Source organism: Oreochromis aureus, linkage group 18, assembly GCF_013358895.1.
Source record: "Oreochromis aureus strain Israel breed Guangdong linkage group 18, ZZ_aureus, whole genome shotgun sequence".
NCBI lineage: Eukaryota > Metazoa > Chordata > Actinopteri > Cichliformes > Cichlidae > Oreochromis > Oreochromis aureus.
In genome coordinates this window covers 20,433,490-20,457,785 of record NC_052959.1, presented here as the reverse complement: position 1 = coordinate 20,457,785, position 24,296 = coordinate 20,433,490, and the positions used below count along the sequence as shown (strand labels likewise).

At 39.4% G+C, this 24,296-nt stretch overlaps 1 protein-coding gene across 1 annotated transcript in view; it reads right to left on the bottom strand.

Annotated features, from left to right (window-relative positions):
• The window catches only part of ghrhra (growth hormone releasing hormone receptor a), a 47,361-nt gene that overhangs the window by 21,493 nt on the left and 1,572 nt on the right, over positions 1-24,296 (bottom strand). The window contains exon 3 of the mRNA XM_039602803.1: positions 1,818-1,925. Coding sequence (XP_039458737.1) covers positions 1,818-1,925 — 108 coding nt within the window. The remainder of the gene's footprint in view (positions 1-1,817; positions 1,926-24,296) is intronic.

The window sequence follows — 24,296 nt, the reverse complement described above, 5'->3', positions numbered from 1 at the left end:
ATAAAAATTATTCACGTCCCTTTTTGTTGTGAAATGCTGTTGAAATTACACCCTGGCTCCTTTGTTCAAGTTTAACTTTTAGGGTTCTTGAAAAGTGAAGAAACCTACTGAAACTCTGCAGGTGTATTTTCCTTTTTATCTTTCAGGGCTAATAACTGCTACACCATTATCATCTTTTAATTTCTTTTTCTCCTTTACATTTGAAGCAAATCCTCTACTCAGTCTATTGAAGCTCACTTTGGTCTCTTCCAACTTCTTTTGGAAATATCTGACTCTTTATCTTCTAAAGTCTCCACTGTGCTTTCTTCTGAGACTGTATCTGCTGTTTAGCACAAAGCAGCAGTGTACGGTGATTTTTGACTAATGACATCCGCTTGCTGTCACCAACAGCAACACTGTGAGATTGAACAGAAGTTGCTGGCTGGACAGTTAAACAATATGCAGAACCTCATTCATAAGCTCAGGGGAGCCTATTTTCACACTGCAGCAGTGTTTTCACGTAAACCTATCGAAGAGACGTACTTTAAGTAAATGATATGCTTCCCTGCAGCTGTGTGAAGGGGAAAAAAATAAGAATATTTAAAAATTTGCAAAATGCTTGTGAAACCATGAGCTGATTAATTCCTTTATAATTAAATATTGAATCATAATTGCTTTACACTCCTTGCTTTAACCTACAAGCTTTAAGTCATCATTCCGGTACACTTGCACCAGTATTTCCTCTCTGAGACTATTTCGGTCCATCGTCCTTTCAGTCAAAAAATGATTTATTCTTTTATGTCCACTGACGTCTGCTTTTAGGTAAAGTTCATTTGGATACAGCGGGTGACAGGAGAAAGTCATCTGGTATTTGTGGGACTGTGTATTTAAATGTCTTTGCCAGAGATAGCGCATAGGTAATAGCAGAATTGCTGTTTAGCAGAACAAAGATGCATAAAAATACATGACAGGAGGTTTTTTTTCTTTGTTCATTATTTCCTCTGAGCAAACAGAAACCGACTGGAGTCCAAATGCTGCAAACTGTGCAGCTGAAAGCAAAGCCTCTTGTTTGTTTGGGTGATCAGCAATTCAGATCATAATGAGCCGTTATTTCCATCAAGGTAAAGGAGGAAAGAGCATTACTTGTTAATTAATGTGGCTTTCCCTCCGCTAATGATCCTGTAACAATACAACAGTGCACAGATCAATATTTCTGTCTGTGCGCGTCATTTTAAACGTTTACTTGTTGTCCTGTAAGGACCAGTTTAATAGTCGCAAAGCATGTAATTGTTTTAACCAAAGAAAAAGCTAATAAAAATCTTAACGTGGATGCATGTGCATTATTTACACACGTATGTGTAAATATAAAAACTGGTAAATGCAACAGCCCATTATTAAGAAAGAACTTATTTCTCATGGTGTCACAAGGACTTTCTTCGAGGAGACAGCAGCCTAAGAGGATGTCAAATTGTGATGAATGAACCCTGCAGACAAGATTTCAAACCACTTCTGCCAAAAACATCCTAGAGCATATTATATATATATACGTGTGTGTGTGTGTGTGTGTGTGTGTGTGTGTGTGTGTGTGTGTGTGTGTGTGTTCTTGCCAACAAACATACATGAATAATACATTCTATGATTCTCCAGCAGTGACTCCAGCCTGCATTAGCTGTGCTGATTATCCAGTGAAGATAATTAGACTTAGTACTGGTGCGACAGCACAGCATCCAAGAATCTGATTTTTACATTATATTATTTTAGCAATTCTGGTGATCAGATGATTTGGCTATGAGGATCTGTGCTTTTCTGTGTTCACTGAGGCTGGTGCAGGAACCAACCTTGATTGCTGGAGAAATGCTGGAAGACTTCAGAGCAGGACAAATTGACCACCTGCCCAACCTCAGCTCTCAGCCAGCACCCGATCTCATCCCACTCTGTTTTACATCCTGCAAACAGAGACAGAGGGAGAAGCAGCAGAAAGTTATTAATAACACTATCACAATGCTGACACTCTGATGCTCTGACAGTATAGACACTCAGGTGCTCAAGATTTAGTGCAAAATCCAGCTGCAAAGCTGAACATCTCTTTTGTCAAGCTTTAGTGAGAATAACTCTACTTCCACAAACCGCATCCTAAAAGTTTGTACTTATATTTTAAACTTCATAGGTAATTAGAACAGGTCAAGTTCACTAAATTTATGCAAACATTTACAGCTTCACTTAGTAGCTTTGCCAATCACAGTTTTTACAAAATATACAGTAAAAGTCTTAAGCTACCCCTCATATGTTTACAAATGGGAAATAGGTGCAGTGATTTATTGAACATCTACAAACGTTTATTAAAGACCACTTTAAAAGTTACACGAAAGTTTGGCCCCTTATGAACAAAATATTCACTATTCAATTCATTTCAGTTTTACTTATATATCACAAAATTGCAAGAACAGTTACTACAAAGTTATTGGCAATATATTTATATTGCAAGGTGAAGACCCCAGAAAACCCCAACAATCAGTCAGCCCGGGATGAACAAGCACTTGGCGACAATGGGAAGGAAAAACTCCCTTTTAACAGGAAGAACCCAGCAGAACCAGCCTCAGGGAGGGGCAGTTTTATCAAGTTTATAAAGTTTCATAAAAAAAAAGAAGAGTTTTAAGTCTAATCTTAAATGAAATGTGGCTTGAGATTTGTAAAACTGAACTATTAAAACACGACTATTCTGAATGTGACTTGAGTATATTTTCAATGCTTGACTTTTAATTAATTATCTTCAGCTGATTAGCTCTGTCTGCTGCGCTCAATCTGTCACACCAATCTGGAGAAATGGCAACGAGTCATTATTCAATTCTCTCTCGTCTTCAGGGCTCAGACTGTGAAACAGGAAGCAAACTTTGTTTTGAGTCTGAAAACCTTCTCGTGTTTTCTGATTGTGTGTGAGTGTGTGTGTGTTTGTGTGTTTGTGTGTTTAGTCCCCATTGCCGCATTTGATCACAAATACCTCCACAACTATTAAACTGACATTACAGTTTGTTTCAGACATTTTTGTGCCATCCGGGATGATTCGCAACTACTGTGATGATCCCCTCGCCATCAAGCACAATCATTATGTTTCAAAGTTATTGTCATATGCACAGCAGAGAAACATGTTTCCCTGTACAATGAAATGTATCCTTTACTGTCAACAACAGATGTCAAACAGAAAAATACACATATAAAATAGATAAGTAAAAGAAATAATCATTTAAAAACAATTTTTAAAAAATTGAGAAATACAGTTGAAATACTAGATATGTAAATAATAAATATACATTTGAAAAAAGAATCTGAGCTCCAATAAGTTATGTAGATATTACACAATTTGCTACATCAGTGTTTGTAATATCTCTGTTATCGTATCAACATTATCTGGTGTCTTTATGTGTACCACGAAGGAAAAATGAGATCTAATGCTTTTCAGTCGTCCGTCAACAGCCTCAGCATCTCGCATGTTTATGAAAGACTGAGTACATTTCAAAAAGCCCTGAACTCCAGCAATGCTATGAAGAGTTCCCTGCAGCGTGACATACATCCTGCTGTTTTATTTATGAAGAACGGCGCAGACGCATTTAAACCTCAGGCCTTCATGTGCAAACACAGTACATTCAGGTGACCTGATTGCCAAGTCACATATTCACTCTCGTAAAATTAAAATTGGGTATTTATATTAATCCTGACCTAATAAATCCAAAGTGATACATAAAACCAGCTGACAAGTCCCGTCCAGAGTCTTGTAGCTGTGATTGGCCCACATTAAAAGCTTTCACTTTTTTTTCATCAAATACATTCTATATAAACCGCGGATTACTCGCCGGTGTATAATGGACTAATTCATTTTTCATCGAGTTGACAGATTTGACAGGAGAAAGTGGATGATTGGATGGAGTAGCTTGTCTGATCAATTTTAATTGTGCTGATAAATGGTGCGTGTGCTGCACCAAATATCTGCAGTCATCTCAGTGCACCGTGGATAAATGTCAACAGCAGTGATGAATTAAAAAGGCAATGTAAGCAGATTTTTTTTTTTCATTTACCCCAAAGGCTGAGGTGAGATCAAAATAAATGTCAAATGCATTTTAAGCAGGAAATCTCTTCTCTGAAAAAAAGAAAAAAGTATCAAATCCTCAGGCACCATAAACTTCGAGGAACATAAAACAGTTTCGGAGGCTAGAGTGATTTCTGAGTAAAACATAAACACAGCCCGCCTGCATCTGAAATGGAGATTACTGCTCTGCACTCGGCAGGATGTTGGTGAGGCAAATTCTGTCCTACTGCTGCCATTCATTCGATTGTGTTTGTGACCCTTGATGTAATAAATACTTTCCTAACTGGTGACTGACAAAGGGAAAAGTGTACCAGAGGCTGTATGTGAGAAAATAAGCAACTAAGTCACTTAAGATATAAGTTTTTATTGACAAATCTGCAAGGTGCTCTACTACCAGACTCAAATCTGGTGACTCATTTCAGTGAGCTTGTTCAATTTGGGGTTTCATGTTCTTTGCTAGAATTCCACTTTATGATAACCTAGATATATAAAAAGTAATATAGCACATGATGTAGGTCCGATGGCCTTAAGATACTATTTGAGGCGCAGACGGATTGACCTTATGTCCACTAGTGATGTTTTTGTGCAACTCACTGAGTGGATTCTTCAAAATAATACTTTTTCAGGACAAACTAAGTCAGGAAATGGTGACAGCTATGGATGGATGTTTTCCATCTACTGTACATATCTGTTAATAGGAAAATGGCAGAAACTTAACATTTTTCCAAACAAAAAACTGTGCGGTGCAGAAGACACACCGATGATATGTTTGTATTTCTCAGGCACAGAAAACCCCTGAATGAAAATCTGAAGTTCAGCTTGGATTATTACCTACAGGCCATTAACTTTTTGGATGGATTTCAGAGGACAATGAAGGATACCTGCAAACCTGAATCATCAGAAATAGGACTATCTGAAACCCCATGTAACATGCAGACAGTTTTCATTACCTTCTCTTTTAGGATGTGAGACTGAGACATTGTGATCAGGACTCCCGAGTCCAGTCTATGACAGCAGCATTTCGCACAGACATAAATCTCAGGTGTTCACACTGGCTCATAACAAAGTTTTATCACTTGAGAGAAGCAAATTGATCAGCTCTAAACCACAGCAAGTGCAAGCTCATAAACCTTACTTTGCCGCATGCTACAGCATCAAAAACATTAGAAAGAAAAAAATGGGAAACTGCTGAGAGTAATAATACTTTATGAGAGATTTTTACTGAACCCCCAGGAATCCGCTTCAGAAGCACGCCAACAATCAAGGACAAACTAGTCTGCAGGTCTCTTTCTGCTCCAAACCAGAAAATTGGAAGTTGTTGTTGTTGTAATTGCAATTAATGTGAGAACCTGATGAAAACTGACAATTTTAAAGATGTGTTTATTATTAAAATCTGCCCTAGCACCAGTTTACAAACTGCTGATTAGTTTATTCTTAGTTTGTTCCCAGAGTCTCTCAGTTCTCCCTGGATGACTCCATCAGGGTTTGTTTTGTGCCTGTTTGTTTTTGTTAGTGTCCATGGGCGGGACCCATTTAAAAATACGGTAAAAAACAAAAACGTGATCCAAAATCAGGTCATTTAAAAAGGTAGTCTAATAGTTTATGTCATTATCCCCGGAGCAGTATCCGGGGAGTGTTCGGGTTGCCTCGGTGGCCACGCCCTCGGGTTGGGGCATCAGCATCACACCTGTATTCCATCCCAGGCAATTGCAGCAGGACTATTTCACCCAGTGCGGACAGCTGCTCCACGCCAGTCCGTTAGTCACTCTTGGTGGTAGCTTGGGTCTCCTAAGCTCTGAGTTTATTCAGGTATTTTGTTACCTGTGTTAATATTACGCCCTCCTGCCTGTTCTGCGTGCGAGAGAACTCCCTCAGTCTCCATCTTTCCCTGCTAGGATTTTCCCACGGACACCCTCCCCTCCGAGCCCCACGGTCTGACTCTGATTGTAAGCCGCAGCATTCTAATTCTTGTTTAGTTTTGACTCTCCGTTCTCCTGCGTCCGAGTAATTGTTTCCCCTTTCTGTTGCATCTTCCCACGATCCCGATCACGGCTTCCCAGGGCATTTCAGTTCCCGGTTTCCTCGGCTTGAGTTATATTCTTGTTCCCTTGGTTGTTCCTGGTCATTTATGTTAAAGAAATAAATCTGTACATAGTTCCCGTGAATTTCGTATTGAGTTTGCTTTTGGGTCCCATCTGTGCGTGTAAACCTTGGTTCTTGACAGTTTAATCCATTTAAAATATTTCTCTAGCTGGGCCCACGTCCCCATTTTAGGTTTGACAGCGTTTTTTAGTAGATGAAGGCGAATGGCTTAAAGATGAATTGAGCTGCGGTTTGGGGAAGGCCTCTGAGGGGACTTGCGGCAGCTCCCAGGCCTGGCAGATCCCCATGTACTAATGAGAAGTGAAGAAGTGAAAGAACTGAAAAGCGGAGGTTGGGGCATGAAAACGAGAACGAACAGCTTGTAGAACTGGGTTGTCATATATAGATGAGAACCGGAAAGGGCGTGTTCGAAGACGTGGTCACGCTCCTAAAATTCAGATAATTTATCTCCAAGTAAACTTTTCCTTATTTTTCCCAACTTTGTGATTTCAGGTAACAAGCAGGCAGAAACAGTAAGGCAGCCTGTGGGATTACATCAGAGAACAGATGAGAAAAAAGAAACCAGTGTATGATAGAAAGCTACTGAATCATGTAAAAGTGACAAAGGGCAGCAAAGATGTGAGTATGTGGACAAACAGATGAAGCTAATGAGATTTCTACACATACAGAAAAAATCGCTTGTTTCTAAAGGTTATAATGTATCAATAGAAACATATTTTTACCTATTACAAGAGCAGAACTGAAAATTATTATGCTCATTAAAGAAGCATTACAAATTATCCTGTTGACTAGACTATCAACATCCTTTTTCTCCCTCCTGCCTTATCTCCCCCCTTCTTCCTCCCTGTCCTCCTCCATATGTCCCTTCATCCCTCACTCCCTCCATCTTCTTCTTTATCTACTCATTGTGTTCTTAATGTTAATGTTGCTCATTTTTTCTTTATTTTTGTGTATATTTATTGCATTTTGCTTGATGGTTGTGGGATTTCTGCTGACTGTACAACAAATTGCCCTTTAAGGACAAAGATTTCCTTTATCCTTGACCCCCTAACTTTCTCATTCTTCTCAATCGTCCTTTCTCGCTTCTTCTTATCTCCCTCCCTCCCTATCTTCCTCTTTCCTTCCCTTTCTCCCTCATCTTTTTCTACAGTTCTTCACTTGCTGTCTTCCTACCTAGCTCCCTCCCTGTTCAACCCTATCTCTTTCCATCCTTTTTCCCTTAATTTTCTTCCATCTGCATCCCTCTTAGTCTTCTTCCCTATCTCCCTCACTGCCTTTCTACCCCCATTTATTCTGTCCCTATCTCATTCCTTACCTATTTTCCCCCCTTCCTCTCAATCTTCCTCTATCCCAATGTTCCTCCCGCTATATCTTCTTCCCTTCCTCCCTCTGTATCTTCCTTTATCTGCCCCAACTCCCTCCAAATCTCCCGCTTTTGCTCCCTATCTTATGCCCTCCCTCTCTCTGTTTTGCTTTCTCCCTCTCTTCCTTTCTTACTCACTCCCTAGCTATTTCCCTCTCTTTCTTCCTAATTATTTTCCTCAGTTGCTTCCTTTCTCCCGACCTATCTTTCTCCCTCCATCCCCAAGTTCAGCCCTAACTCTCTGTCACAGTCCTGGGTCGTATGACCCAGCGCTTTGTGTTTTCTTGTATTTTGATATTCACTGTTTATAGTTAGTCCTTTTGGCATTAGATCCTGGGTTCCTTAGTTGTAGTTATTGTTCATTGTTTAGTAGGTCTCCTTTGGGTCATCTTCCCATGTGTTAAAGTTCCCCTTGTTGTTTATTGTGTCTTATCTGTCTGGTCTGCCTGGTTAATGCTGTCATGTTCATCCTGGTCAGCTGTTTTTCTCATGTGTCTCCACTTCCCCTGATCACCTGATGTGTGTATTTATGTCCTTTGTCTCTTACTGTTCATTGTCAGGACGTCTGCCAATTTCCCTCATGTCATCTAGTCACAGTTCCAGTGACAGTCTGAGTCACGTTTTGTTATCATAGTCAGTCATAGTTTCGTCACAGTTTTTCATAGTTATTCTTGGTGTTTCATAGTTTCATGTTTTCAGCCAAAATAAAGGCTTGCCTTCTGTTTGCAAACCAGCTCCTTCCTCCAGTGTCTGCTTTTGGGTCCGCTCTAACAAACACACCGGCGCACCCCGCCGTGACACTCTCGGCCGTCCTTTCTCTGTATCTTCATCCCTACCTTCCTTCCTTGAGCCCTATGTTCCTTCCAATCTATCTTCATCGCTCTGTTTCTCCCTTTCTTCTTCCCTCCTTCCTATCTCCTTCTCAGCTACCCTATCTTCTTCTCTCCCTCATTTTTCCCTCACCTCCTATCTTCCTCCTGAGGTTCCTCCCTCATTATCTTCTTCAGTACCTTCCTATCTTCTTCCCTATCTCCTGTGTTCAACCCTATCTCCCTCCCTGCCTATTTTTCCCCCATTTTATTCCCTCCCCATCTCTCCTTACCTCTTTTTCCCTCCCTTCCATCTTTTTCTCTTATTTCCTCCTCACTTCCTCTGTCTTATTCTTTATCGTTCTTCCTCAGTTCCAATGTTCCTCCTTCCCTTCTGCCTTCTCTCCTTCTCGCTTTGTCTCCCTTTAATCCTTTCTTTCTCTCTCCCTTTCTTCCTATCTTCTTCCATATGTTCCTACCATGTTGCTAAATTTTGCTTTTTCTCTATATTTATTGCCTTTTGCTTGATGGTTTTGTGATGTTTGCTCACTGTACAACAAATTCCCCTGTACTAATATTGAAGATATCCTTGAGGGGTGATTAGGTCCCAGGGAACAAGGGAGCGAGAGACACAGAGGGGAGAGAGGGTGAGCGAGGGAAAAGGAGGGAGACAGTGAGAGAGGGACAAGGAGGGGAAGAGAGAGAGAAAGGGAGCGAGGGACGAGGAGGGAGAGGGAGAGGGAGAGGGAGACATGATCGGCTGGGGAGGACATACATGAACGCACATGGCAGACAGGGGAGACGAGCCACAACAACAAGACTGGGACCTGGAGACCGAGGGGCAAAAGGATGAGAACACAAAGGGAACCCAATAGTCAACTATAAACTGCAAAGACAAGAAAAACTCCAAGCATAGAAAGAACTAAACTCAAGGCTAAACTGTGAAATTTGAACTTAAACCAGCTTTTTAAAATTAGAGTCACAAAAAACACTGTATACTCAAACTGCTGGGTCACGAGACTCAACGCCCTGACACAGCTTCAGGTTTCTGGGCACCCTCATCTCAGCTGATCTCATCTGGACCCACAACACCAACACCCAACAGCAACTACACTTACTCTGTGTCCTAAGGAAGAATAGCCTGGACCAGAAGCTGCTGCTGGCCTTCAGGAGCCACAGCTGAGAAGAACAGGTGTCCCCTTGCATCCCGCCCACCCTCTATTTGACCTGCTGCTCTCTCACATCCCAATTTCAAAGCCAAAATTTGCTGTGATGCATCCTCAGTTCCTTACGATCTTTTTTTTTTTTCAGTTGGGTCAGGCATTATCAGATTCTCCTCAAAGCTGGATTCTTCTTCTCTCTACTATAGCATAACACCAACTCTTACTTTGAAACTTCACAAAGAAGAAACGTTTTAATATCGCAGGAACCACTTTCTGTGTTTTTATTATTATAAAACAGGCTCTAAAAGTTAACCTGTCCTTTACTGTTTGATTTAGTTTAAGAGAGAGAGGTTAGGAAACGGCAAATTCAAATTGTAAATAACATTGGAAAGGCAACTGGAGGACATGGAAAGGAAAGGTCACGGTAAGGTGTATTCACATCTTGTGAAGAGGGCTTTCCAAACTGGGTCACGTTTAAACTTAACTGTAAATTGTGATGTCCTTTTAGTCTGCTGTCTGTGCAGCTGAGGTCAGTAATTTTCCTAAACTGCAGACATCGTCTTCTCACCCTTCTATCAGCCCTTCTTGCTCTGGGTTCTTGCAAACTGAATTAGCTACCTTAATTTAAAAAATAAATTAAAATAAAATAAAATAAATAAACTGGCAATCCAAATCTGTCTGTCAACACCTCCGCCCAGCTAAAGACAAGCCATCGAAATCCACCAGAGAAGTCTGTGTTTAAATACCAGCAGACCAGCAGTGGTTTTATTTCATTTATAATTTAAGAATATTGACCTTGTTTAAAATGTAAATGCAAAAAACAGTAAAGTATACCTGATACATTTTTATGTTATTTCATATTAAATATTGAAGTTAAATTGCAAAGCTGCTCAAATGGTGCTAAGTGAAATGGGGACTTAAATTTTAAACCTTTTGACTTTGAGTTTCTTAAAACTAAAATTTAAAAAAATGGGACTATGGGGCCTATTCATTTAGAAAAATACAACATTTTTGTAAATGTGGTTATACACTGTAGTTTATAATTGAACTGGTTAAATTTGAATGAAGTTCATAAATGTTACATTGACAGCAGTAATAAATAGACTGAAATACTGCAGATTAAATTGGAATTAAATTAATTTAATGGGAAAAACACAACAAAATAAAATCCTCTGGGTCCAGGACCAGGAGAGTCAGGAACACACACTGAAATATAGCATTTTATGATTTAATAAATAATTGTGCAATAAAATGGGTAAATCAATTAACAGATTTTTTTTTTTTTTTTTTTTTTTTAATTTCCGCCGTTTATTTAGACATTAATGTCTTCTGTTGCACAGTTATGGTCCTCTATGTACAAAATCCCGAATTAGATTCTCTAACGCCTACACAGCATTATTGTAGATACAGGCATTTCAATATTCCTCAGTCACAATAATAACTCTATTTTAACAGACATTTAAGCATGTCATGTCACGGATACCAAACAAGAGAAAAGTAGATTAAACAGCTCAGCGCTCAGTCATGAGCCCTGCAGGTGATTTTTAACCCGTGTTATGGCTGCTGACATTTATGTGAGACAGAGCGGTGACTCTGTCAGAGTGAAATTCCCATTTTCTCTCTCTGCCTCACTTCATCTGTATAAAGCCACCATATCTAATCCATTATGCACTCTTACACCAATGTTTTTCTGTCCCACAAAACCAACTGCACTCATCTAATCAGATAATCTGCAACCCATCGTAACCCTGGGAAGCGATAGTGAAACAGGGGTGCACGGTTATTTGCAGAGACCCCTGGATGGTTGGACTGTGTCGCTGTCAGGCTGACTCAGTCTGATGTTCCTGAAGTCGAGGATTCCGAAATGACAAAGGGATTGTGTGGAGTGATGCTTCACATCATCTGTCATCTCACTCACTGTTTGTTCAGTGAGTTGGTATCTCAAGGGTTGGCGCTATGAATTGTGGGGTTGTTTTAACACAGCACGTCACGACCAAACACACAGTCGCTGCATGTTTTACAGTTCATGCCTTTATCTGTTGGCTCCATTATGACTAGAAGTGTCAGTCTTTCTTTGGGATGAAATAACTCAAAACCTACTGGATGGATTGTCTTGAAAATTGTATGCAGAACACTTGCGATGTCCACTGGATAATTCTGATATCCTTACTTTTCTTCTACTGCCACATTTTTGGTCCCCTCTCTCTTTAGAAAAATGCAAATGCCTTAATAAAGCTTGTATGTAATCCTGCACCTCTGCTTTAGTTAATTTAATCTATACAGAAGTTAGTCCCTGCAACCACTTTTAGCTGCTTGCTGGTATGGTGAAGGACACTACCCTAGTCAACAGTGAGAGGAGAGGAAAACTTGGTCCTTAATTTTGAACTAGAATATATGAAACACCACTGTGGTGGACTGGCGCCCTGTGTACATCTCCCCTCGCCCTTGGCAGCTGTTTTCCCATTGCACTACAACTATACGGTCGGAAATATGCAAACTTTCCTGCCCAGCTCTGCACCGCTCAGTGAGCTGCATACTTAGTTAACCTCATCCTGCAACTCCCTCTTTCAGCCGGCTCATGCTCAGCTAATTCAGCATACCTTTGATCACTCACTCACACTTACCTTCTGCAAACCACAATCTCTGGGCAACCCTAATTAAATATAATTAAACCGCAAACCTGGTAATAAACTGTTCTCATCTGTACCCCAATCTGCTTTTGGATCCCTTTGGCTGTCTGTGACAGTTCCAGGATAAAGCTTGCATGCTTTTTGTGGTACTTAAAAGCAAAATAACCATAATTAATCTTATTAAAGACAAATATGTGCAGCAAAAAAAAAAATAGATTAAAAAAAAAGCTTGTTATGTCTCCACTAAACCAGCTAATTATAAAAGAGCCTCTTCTCCTCTCTCGTGGCTTTCCATCCACACTAAGCCAGAATTAATCACAGCCTGAGAAACAATGCTTTTCAAACCACTCCCTGTCGAGAGCATCTTGTTGTGAGGGGGATCTACTGTTGATAAGGCGATTAAAGTAAAGTTCTGAGTAAAAACAATGGTTACATAGTAGATACAAGCTTGCAGTTAACTACCTGCTGGGGTTTTGCTGGAAATAAAGGATTTATACAAGGACTAAATTGTTATCAAGGATTAGGAAAATGCATTCTCCAAGATTGCGGATATTTCTCACTGATTATAGACAAAACTGGATCTCTCAAATTTAAATCTGGTGAGAGGGAAATGTCTTTTTAAGCACACTGTATGTGGGAGGATCGTCGTCAGGTTTACACAGAGAGGTCTAATCCTTACAGAACAAAGAGAACAGTTACAAAATAATTCAGTTTCATGGCAAAGAACGAACAAACCCAAACCGCAGTCCTATCTGTTTTCTCAGCTGCAGCATTGTTGACAGTCAAGAAGAGAATAGCTGAAGGGAGACCTGATTTAATTACTGAATTTCAGGTGCAGAGCAAAAATGTTCTAGCAGCTTGTAGGGTTGAATTTAAATCAACTTGCTACAATATAAAGCGGCAGGTAAATTCATTAAAAGTCAGACATATCTAATATTAGAGTGCACTCTTTCCCGTTGGTTGTACCTGTACCACATATTGAAGGCTCCATACAGAAGCTCTATGAAGCTGTAAAGGTGCAGTGAGAGGATGCCAAAATGGGAACCAAATGTGCTAAAATTGCTGCTTTTCTAAAGACTTGGTGCACGATGACAGTGTGAATTAGGACAGTGGCATATCCTGACACAGTGACAGCACGTGGGCTTACTATAGACAGGAAACAACAGATGTGGGTGCTTTGAAGTGCACCCACTGCCAATACTACATTATAGCAATTTAGTAATGAAATGCATGAATCCACTCAAATATTTATGTATGTAAGTACAAATTTACTTTATTTTTAACCACTCCGTACTTCTACACCACTAATTTGCAGAGTTTTGCAATATGAAGTGTCTTAGATTAAAAGGGAAAGACCAGCTTGGAACTGAGCAGGAGGCCTAAGGGTACGTTTTTTGCCATCTTACAATGCTGTGATTGCAGCCATTCCCCAACTCTTTGTAAATGGTACTCATGGCCATTGATCAATGGTCTTTGATTAGTGGTTGTTGATCAATGGTCATGACAATTTGCATATTAATGATCAAGAAACTGACCTCTCAGCCAATTGTTCATTCAGTGGTGCTAGTTTCAGTCATTGTGCAAATGTACTGTTTATAAGATTGGGGAAACCTGCAGTCAGCTGAGACTGAAGGAGTCACTTGGATGAGTGACGAAACGTTTCTCCCACTGAAAATGCTACGTCCAGATGAACAGAATCAACCTTTTGTCTTAAGGTTACAGATGTGGATTGTTTCGGTATAAACGCACTATATCAGATAAAAGTATTGGACCACACCTCTTAATCTTCTAATTCTGGTGTTTCCCATCCCATTACCACCTTCTAAAGAGCTTATCAATTTGAGCGTGGTACTGTAACAGGAAAAGTAAATAGAAAAGCCAGATTGTGAAATGACCTCCGACCTAGATTTTCTATGATCAGCTGTAAGTGATATTATTGCAAAGTGGAAATGTTTAGAAAAGACAGCAAAAGTGACAAACCACGTAGAGGTAAATGGCGGGGTGGCCAAGTGCTGAGCTGCAGAGTAGTAAAACTCCCCAATGCTTTGCTGACTCAACTGCAGAGCTCCTAACTTCCACTGGCATTAACATCAGCACAAAACCTGTGCACTGGGAGCTTCATTTCATAGGTTTTGAAGGCTGAACTGCTCCTGTAGGTGGAATGTGTAGGTTTGCCCACTGTTTTTGACCATGTAGTGTAAAAAAATTTTTTAATCCATTTTACTTAAAAAGTGAGTGGTTCATCATTTACAGTTAGCTCCATAATTTCTGGGACAAATCTTTGGCACAATCTTTGCAGTTTTGCCTCTGCAAACCACCACAATGGATTTGAAACCAAACAACCAACATGTGATTGAAGTGCAGACTGCAGGATTTAATTCAACAGATTAAAGATTTTTGCATTAACTGTTTAGGAATTTCAATCATTTTTACACACAGTCCCCCATTTTCAGAGGCTCAAAATGAATGCAACAAGTGACTGACCAGCAGTTTCATGGCCAGAATGTGCCTATTCCCTCATGGAATTTCATGATTATTGAAGCAGACATGATATCTGAAGTGTTGACTTTGTGTTGTACAGATTTTCAGTGTAATTTGAAATATGAGGCCCAAAGACATGTTGGTGCAATTGGCCATTGGACTGAAAAAACAAAATAAACTAATCAGGAACAAATTTAAGAGTGGCCAAATCAATAATCTGGTTCATTCTTGAAAGCATTTAATGCACTGACCAGCCCAACAACATCAAGCCCCGAAAGACCAAAGAAGACAATTAAAGTGAATAATGGCTTATTTCCATGGTTAAGAAAAACAACTTCAAAACCTCTAACCAAGTCAAGAACACTCTCAAGGAGGCATGTGCATTAAAGTGTACAATCAAGGGACACCTTTATAAAAAGAAACAGAGAGGGCCAGGAGGGCCAGGAGGGCCAGGTTACATTCTGACAGAAACCATCTGAAAGAGCCTGCACAGATCTGAAAAACATCTTGTAACAGAATAATGGGAAGAGAGAAGTATGGAGAAGATCATAAACAGCTTATAATCTGAAGGATCCAACATTATCTGTCAAATATCATGGATGTGATATTATATCATGGTTATGCATTGAGCTGGTGATGATGTGAATGCTGATAGAAGTAGCAGGATGAAATCTGAAGTGTGCAGGGCTCTACTCTTTGTTCTGATTCAGCCAAAAGCCTGGTAGAGGAAATATAGTATTTAGTGCTGGAATCTACAACAGAAACAGTCACAAAGATTTTCATCAAAGTATTAAAAACAATCTTTATATTTAACATGCTCCTAGGTGAGAAAACCCTTTTTTCGGCTGTAAAAGGGTAAATTGTCTACTCTGGGTTGGAGAGTTCAAGTACTTCAAGGTCAAAGGAGGCATTTGACTGGGATGCTTCCTGGGCACCTCCTAAATGCAGACCCAGGATGGATAAATGGATCCCCACTCTCTACGACAGCTCACTTTTCACTGCCGTTAAGTGTGGCCATTTGGAACAGTATGAAAACCTTTTGATTTTCAACAAGCTCTGACAGAGTGTGATACAAGTTACTTCAAGCATGACACTGCCGTTAGCTGCAGCTTACAACTTACAATCCTGTCCTGTCCATGTTTCTCACAGGACTGTCAGAAGACTGCAGACTCTTCATTCTGTTCCATATTTTTTTTCCACAGGCCTTTTTAACAGGTCCTTTGAACTGTATATGCACCAAGTTTTATATTAAGTTGTTTACCTCAAGCTGTTTTGTGTTCCTCATACATGTTGTGTTGCTTCCAAGTTCAAATTAAACTTTTGCTGTCTCTCAAGTGGTGCAATAATAATTCCCATAAGAGAGTTCCCGCTTGGAAGTGTTCAAACTTAGATCTCTGGGCTTGAGTCATACAGACACTTAGAGCAATGTGACAACTGGGTTGGATGATTGTGAAAAGATTTCATTTTTAGCCTGAGATTAGAGGTGTCAATGAAAGAGGCACAATTATGTGATCTATGTTAAGGATTTTTGCATTTGTCCTCATTCATTCATGTAACAAAAGCCAGAGCGAGTGCAGCCAAAACCCCAAATTATGGAAACTTATACTGTTTCTGACATCTTTGTGTTCAACTGCGGGGGGAATTGCAAACAATCATCTCAGAAGCTGAAATGTTTTATTCCCCAGTGCTTCTGGAGTTCTATAAACTGCTAGAGTTTACAATTAACTGAAATGTCAAGAGGTTGATGATTCATTTTAAACATTTCCTTTCAGATCAAAAGGGTTTTAACCCACACTGAGCAGGGATCTATTCTTAGGCTTTGATTAACAGACATCTCCAGAGTATTATACACTTAGCCATGAATGTCACCCCATTTAGGATTAACAGTGACGTATGAAATAACTTTGGACACAAATGAGCATTTCCAGAGCAGCGCTGAGGCAGCGACTCAATAACATCTTCATTTATTATACAGCATGAATTGAACTGACTTCTCAGTGTTATTAATGTTAATGTTTATTGTGCAAACAGATGTTTTTTGGTTTGTTTGTTTGTTTGTGTCTTTGTCTTTTTGGATGACTGTACACATATGGTTGATTATGATCACATGATCTTATTTTGCAATAGAAACCTCTGACTTACTACTTCTAGAGCAGGACACACTGGAGTATATTTATGAAGAACAAGTACTTTTGGCCCCACATATGGTTATTTTAGAAAACATGAGTGTCATGGTCCTGGGTCTGTTGGTTTCTGTGTCTTCCCCGTGGTCTACGTTTAGTTACTCTTGTCTCAGTGTTTCTTGTTCCCTCTGTTCCCCTGGCCAGTAATGTCTCCATGTCTCAGTGTCTAGTCCTGTCTCTGTTTTCATTCCCCCAGTCATAGTCTTAAAGTGTCTTGTCTGCATTTCGATAGTCCTTATCCCATGTTCAGTATCTTTAGTTTTGCTTCCCATTTGTCACATTATGTGTGACTATTCCCAGCTGTGCTCCCCTCCTGTGTTTCATTCCCTCATTACTTCCTTGTGTATTTAAGCCCTGTGTTTTCCTCTGTCTGTTGTTGCGTTGTGCCCTCTTTGCTGTGTGTTTCCTCTGTGTTCTTAGTTTTCTTTGGGAAGCTAGAAAACTGAGACAGTCTTTAGTTCTTAGTTTCGGTTTGATTATTGTGAGTTTATTTTATGGATTATTTTTCCCAGCAAATAAAGCTGCCACTTTCAGTTTACTTTCCCGTGTACGAGTTCTGCATTTGGGTCTTTCATCCTGCTTTCCACACAGCTTACCATGACAATGAGTGTATTCATTGTTATGAGATTGCTTTTAAAAGCGACTTGAAAATTAATCTATTGATTGAACACACTTTTTTTTTTTCTGGGTGACATATAACAATGCTTGCCGTATGTCTGAGTGTGGTTGTGTAAGGAGTATGTTGTGGCAGTGGCAAAAGTTATTCCCTTAAAAGCAACAGTTCTAATTCTTAGGGATGGGAATCTTGTAGAGAACCGGTTCCCAGTAGTTCATTTCCTTGGAATTGTTATTCTGCTTGTCTACTCATCCTGTTTATTGGTTCCCACTGCACTTGTGCTACAATCAGCTGATTTTACTTAGTGTGTGGGGGAGGAAATTGGTGATGCAGCGTGGATCTGGACATTTTATTGATATTTCATTGCACTATAAGACAAGAGCGAAATGTTAAACGGAAAACTGCATCCAGGACAATAACAGCTGCGTTATGTTGCTAACACAACTTTGGTTCTTTGTACGCATCTCCACAGACAGCATGCTAATGCTAAGCTAGCCAGTAACCCAGAATGAAGTTAAAGCTAGGTGAATGCCTAACCCAGCCCAACAGCCAGACCCTAAACTTCAGCAGGTAGCAAACTGAAGCTTGGCTGCAGCCCGCATTTCTACCTGTTCATGTTTCAAAAAGTAGAATCACTCTGGCGACCGTGTATTCAATGGGATACGGATTTGTGTGGGAGAACTTGAAGCCTTTAGGTTTTTATTGTTAAATGGTTCATATTGTTAAATTAGGAGTCAATGCATTTCAGGTCATTTTTACAGAGAAATGCAAATGTAGTGTAATGAGTAGTAATGAGTAGTTATTTCTCCTTGGAGTACATAAGAATCAATCAGAATCAATAAGGAATCAAATCGATAAGCGATGTCGATAATAAAATTTGAATCACTAAATTTCCATCCCTACTAATCCCACATCAGACTTATAGTTTTTTTATTTTCTGTATTTGTATTGCTGTATTTTGTAATTATACTGATTATGTTCAATATTAGATCATCTTCACCCATAGCTGGACTGGCCATCGGGCACACCGGGCATTTGCCCGGTGGGCCGATGGTGATTTTTCGTTTTTATGGGCCGATGGTTTCCTTTCTTTTCTTTTTTTCTTTTTCTTTTTCCCGTAACGGTATAAACACTGAAAGGTGGTGGATTGGCCAGATGCTGGGAAATGTGTAAAAATAACTCAATTGTTTGGTGGAGGCTATTGCGGAGCTTCCACAGATTCAGTAACATTAGCAAGTGGTGGAGGCCAGCAGATGCAACACGCTGGCAGGTGGATGACGGAAACGCAGAAGGAGCAGAGACCCGAGGCAGTGAACTGAACTTCAGGTAAGAAGTTATGACCTGCAGTCTATCTGGGTCAGATATAAACCAAGTTTAGGTGGAGTTTATTTTCGTTATGCTGACTTTTTACAGTCAGTTACAATAACTCGTCGTACTGCTTACTAGCTAGCATGACGGAGTTTATATACTGCTGGGTGGGTGCTATGATATTATTGATGTTGAACTTGTTTTATCTTATTTTATTTATAAGAGTCTTTATTTATTTTATTTATTAGAGTCTCCAACCGTCCTGTAAAAACGGAATCTTCTGGTATTCAGAGTAAATATTATGCGTTTTCAGTATTGAGGTGAAAAGGAACACAGTTTGTCCCGGACTTCAGCTACAATGAAAAAGACACAAAGCTGGAATTATTCTGTGTCTTTGCTGCAAAGCTGCCTCTTCTTCTCCCATTCTCTCCCCTCCCTCTCCTGTTTCTACTTCAATCATGAAACTGATCAATGATCAGCTGATCGGCTTTTCTCTCTTGTTTGTTTATCGCCCACTTTGCGTTAGAAACAGGAAACCGGATGTCGCATTAAACAACAGCAGCACATTTAAGCTTAAACAGCTGTTGTTAGAATTTATTTAATATTAATTTCTAGTATCAGCTGATGTTTGCTGGAGCACAGCTGTAAAAGCTGCTGGTCATGATGTCGGTTTGGATATCTGGTGAGAGGGAAACATGCAGATGAAACCAGGAGATGTCCTTACTGAATCATCAGAGCTGAACAGGTGATGGAGAAACAGGTTTACCTTTTAGGTGACATGAATGAGTTGAAGGAAGTTATGAACTGTTTCTGAGAGACAAATAACACCAGGATCCTTTTCTGAGTAGCTGACAGCTGGTAACTGTGCAGGGGCGGGTCTAGCAAAGTTTTGCCAGGGGGCAGGTAGGGCATTAACAGGGAAAGGGGGCACAAAGAAATACTTTTCTTTCTTATTCTCATTTAAAATGTCTTGCTTTTAACAAATAATTATCTGAATCTTACAACAAACGTTTTCATCTGATGTAAAATGTATACAAATCCATTATTGTACATAGTAATTTTTTAGGGTCCCATCATAATTTCTTCAGAAGTAGCTAAGTACTGTATATGATGCCAGTATTTTCCCCACATTTTCTAGATTCTGTACTGTGTTTAAAATGCCATCAAAAAGTCAATTAAGTTTTATTCTTTCTCACCTGTCTTTCTATTTCCTTTCACTTTTTAAAGGTTGCCATGTTAGAAAAATATTTTGCCCTGCCATGCTGTTTATTGATGTGGCAAATGAATGGTTTATGAAAATATATCTAAATCTGTCATCAGTAATCAGTAATGATCATGTCTCACCTCTAGTCTTCTCTGTCTTAATTTCAGGTTTTCACCATGTGTTGTAGATAGTTCAGGAGGTTAACTCGACCAAGCAGTCTACTTTCGGGTACTGTTTAGAATACCAGAATAGGGAGGATGGTGTAGGTTTAAGTTTATTAGACTGATACATATATACCAACAAGACAGTGTACATCACTGTGACAACAGCGTTTGTTTTCATTCAAAGGATTTATGGTTTTTCCTATAATACCTGGTGGGCCGGTCTCTAGTCAAAATGCCCGGGCCGATTTTTTGTCCCAGTCCAGCCCTGTCTTCACCAATATATTTACCAAAGATTCAAAATGTGCAGAAGGTTCATTGTTAAGTATTCTGAAACTGAAATTCAGTATAGCATCATCAGTTGCAAACAGTCAGTTCATTTATGAAAATTATGAGAGAAATGAATGGTAAATGGACCGATTCTTATATAGCGCTTTTCTACTCTCCTGGAGTGCTCAAAGCACTCTATACAACACACCGCATTCACCCATACACACCAGCACTGTTGTCCATGCTTTGTCAGTGCTTTCTAACTAACATACATTCATGCATCGGAGAGCAAGTGGGGGTTAGTATCTTGCCCAAGGATATTTGGCATGCAGACTGGGGGAGCCGGGAATTGAACCACCAACCTTCCAATCAGCAGATGATATGCATATATGTACATATGTATTTGTTTATATAGTTTTTCAGTAAAATCATATTTGTCATTTCAATCTCACAAGCAACTCATTTAATGCCTGACAAGCTTTGAAAAAAGAAATAATAAGGAAATAATGAGGATAATAATGAGGACTGCTAGAATGCCGGATGATGCAGCTAACTTGGTGTCACTTGAATGAATTCAATCTTTTGAGAGATCCTCTGTTGTGCTGACTTAGAGATGCATAAAAGACTGACATATATTTGATGCCCTTGCTACAGCATTTGAAGATATCTTCTTTTTCTTTCAACTCCTCTCTTTAGGAGTCGCCACAGCGGATAATCTGCCTCCATCTCACCCTATCCCCAGCATCTTTTTCTGTCACACCAACCCTCCGCATGTTTTCCTTCACTACATCAATGAAACTTCTCTGTGGTTTTCCTCTTTAACTCCCTTTCTGGCAGCTCCATCCTTAACATCCTTTGTCCAGTATATCCACCATCTCTCCTCTGCGCATGTTTAAACCATCTCAGCCTTGCCTGTCTAACCTAATCAGTCCACTGTCCCTCAGATGTATGCATTTCTAATTCTGTCCATTTTAGTCATTCAGAATGAAAACCTTTACATCTTCAGCTTGGCTTCCTGTCTTTTTTAGTGCCGACATCTCCAAATCATAGCAGGTCTCACAACAATCTTGTAAACCTTCCTTTAACACTCTTGCTGATATCACTGTTACGCCTGTCTCCCTCTCACTCTCACACATATTCTGTCTTGCTTCTACTGACTTTTATTCCTCTTCTTTCCAGTGCATTTAATGCATTGTTACCTGTTGAAGATGCTGCTGGGCTGAAATCAGCATTCACTCAGCTTTAACATCACTCTTTAACTGTTGGTTTTAGCATGCTGTCTGTGCAGATGCTTGCACATAGCCAATGCTGGATTACCAGTATAATCTATTTGTCTTACCCTGGTCATAAATCCCCCTCTTGTCCTTATGTGCAACAAAAATAAAAGTAATCTTCATATCAAAAATGTAAATGTTTTGCCATTTTCCTCCTCCCTGCACATGAACCAAAATCACCTGATTGTTGTGAAAGTGTCCAGAAAGAAAAGGGCATATTTAATTGTTTTCTCTTTCAATGTGTTGTTTATGCAAATAAATAATGCATTATAATGCTGCATAACCCCCCAAAAAACTTAATATGATTACAGAAATCAGTTGCTGTGTGGAATGTTTCACCAAATGCTCCAAAGGACCTCTCCGGGGGAGAAGAACGAAGAGAACATGAACGAAAAAAAACCCTCAAACATTAATGACGCTTCAGAAGATAAAAGTAACGCAGCAATGGAAATTACATAAGTATTGTATTTTAGATGATGGCGCGGTCCTTGATCCTATCATTTCCAACAGCATCAAAAGTGCACCTGCCTACCCCATTAACCTTTTCTCAACAGCTGAGTGTTGTTGCATCAGCATGCTAACATACTCAAAATGACAAGCTGTAAATTAGAAAGCTCTTATTTATGTTTGGACAAATATACATTTTCCCGTGATGATGGGACAGAAAGTTAGAGTATTGTTAAAATTTAAATTCTATAGTAATCAACAGTATTTTTTTTAAAGATTTTAAAGGTCCGTAAACTTGAAGGACTTATCTTTCTATGTAGACTAAAACAAGAGACAAAACAGTTCAATTCACAGATGAGAGCATGTAAATGGGCACTCTGGACAAAATGTCACAGTGTTCTGTGCCGGGACCAGTATCCTTTACATCATACATGTTTCCATAGGGAAATTTTATTAGAAAACACTGCATACATTTTCCTTGCTATGCAGATGATATCCAGCTATATCCGAATGAAGCCGGGGGCATTGTAGAGAAACTTGAGGTTAGTATCTTACCCAGTGATATCTGACATGCAGACTGGAGCAGCCAGGGATTCGTAGATGACCTGCTCTACCACCTGAGCCACAACCAACTTTGATTGTGTTATTCCCATATTAATTTTTCTTCATTGGCTCCCTGTAAAAGCCAGAATTGAATTTACAGTGCTTCTCCTTACATAAAAAGTCTAAATAATCAGGCCCTGTCAGATCCTAAAGACCTCATAGTACCACATTATCACACTACAGCACTTCACTCTCAGATTGCTGGCGTACTTGTGATTTCTAGAGTTTCTGACAGTAAAATGGGAGGCAGAGCCTTCAGCTATCAGGCCCATTTCTGTGCAACCAGCTCCCAATTTGGATTTAGAAGACAGACACGTTTCTATGTGATAAAACCTATACTTGGCTGGATCATAGCTGATTATAGGTTCAGACTGCTGCAGGACTTCAGGCGATGCACAGAGCACTTCTTTGCAACTAACAAATTAAACTGTCAATACAAATAAGTGTTAACAGGCATTAGATGGAATCAAACCATCACTTTCAAATTTGTAGCTAATGGCGTCACATTTCAAACTGGTACAGGTCATGTAACATCTGTTTGGGCCCTTTACCACTAGGAGTGAGCCGCTGATAAGGTTCAAATCTGCATGCCTCTTTGGGTTCTGTCTCTGCATGATAACACATGTCATCTGCACAGTTGCTGTTATGCAAATGGGGCACAAACACACATTTTATCAACAGACATTTATCTCAGTAATGAGCAGCAGATGACAACTTTGCACCGATGTGTTGTGCCATTTAACCGTTAATTAAGATCAAATTAGTTTGGAAATGTTAAAGTTCATCACTCTCACAGAAGGGAACTTTTAGGTTGTTGTTGTATTAGGGTAGTATCTGATGAAATGTCTGCTATGGAGACATTAAAGTGCACGGGGAGATGGAAGTTCATTAATTTAAAAAAATGAATAAATAATAATAATGAGTGAGTCACATTCGAAGAATGAGCAGGTGAGGCCTCACCAGGAGGAAGAAAAGGTGACAAGAGTGAGAAAAAGGTCATTATGGAGATAAAGTAGTGCACCAACACAAATTTCCAGTGTTACTGGCATTTTCAGCCTTTTAAAATAAGTTCAATTTAACACAGCTGAACTGCTACAAATAAACAGACTACAGTTTTAATGTCTACGTTACTTTGATGTACTTCTTCTTAATATACTATCACATGACAAACAGTAACATTTACATAAGTAAAAGTAGGAATATCATATTATATGGAGGGGTAAAAAACTAAAGATGTTCTTGCATTCTAATGCAGTAGAATGAGCAAGGAACACAAAATGTACCTGAAAGCTGTACAGACAATACAAGTGAATTAATTGTCACTATTTTAAATGTATTGTGTTCTCACTGCAGCAACTGTACAGAATTTCCAAAGTATTCTAGCCGCTTATGTATTTTTTATCCTATATTATAATTCGATTTTAATCAGATTCTATATTGTTTTGTCTGTTTTGTCACTTTAAATGCGTACAGTCCTTTCTGTTGCTAATTCTATTGCATTGGACATATGAACTTTTACCACCCATTACTGTGATCGTTTTCCGAAAGAAAGCATCTACGGAAGCTTAAATGGATGGTTGATAAGGTTAAAAAGTAAAATTGGGTTAATCAGCTGATCCTT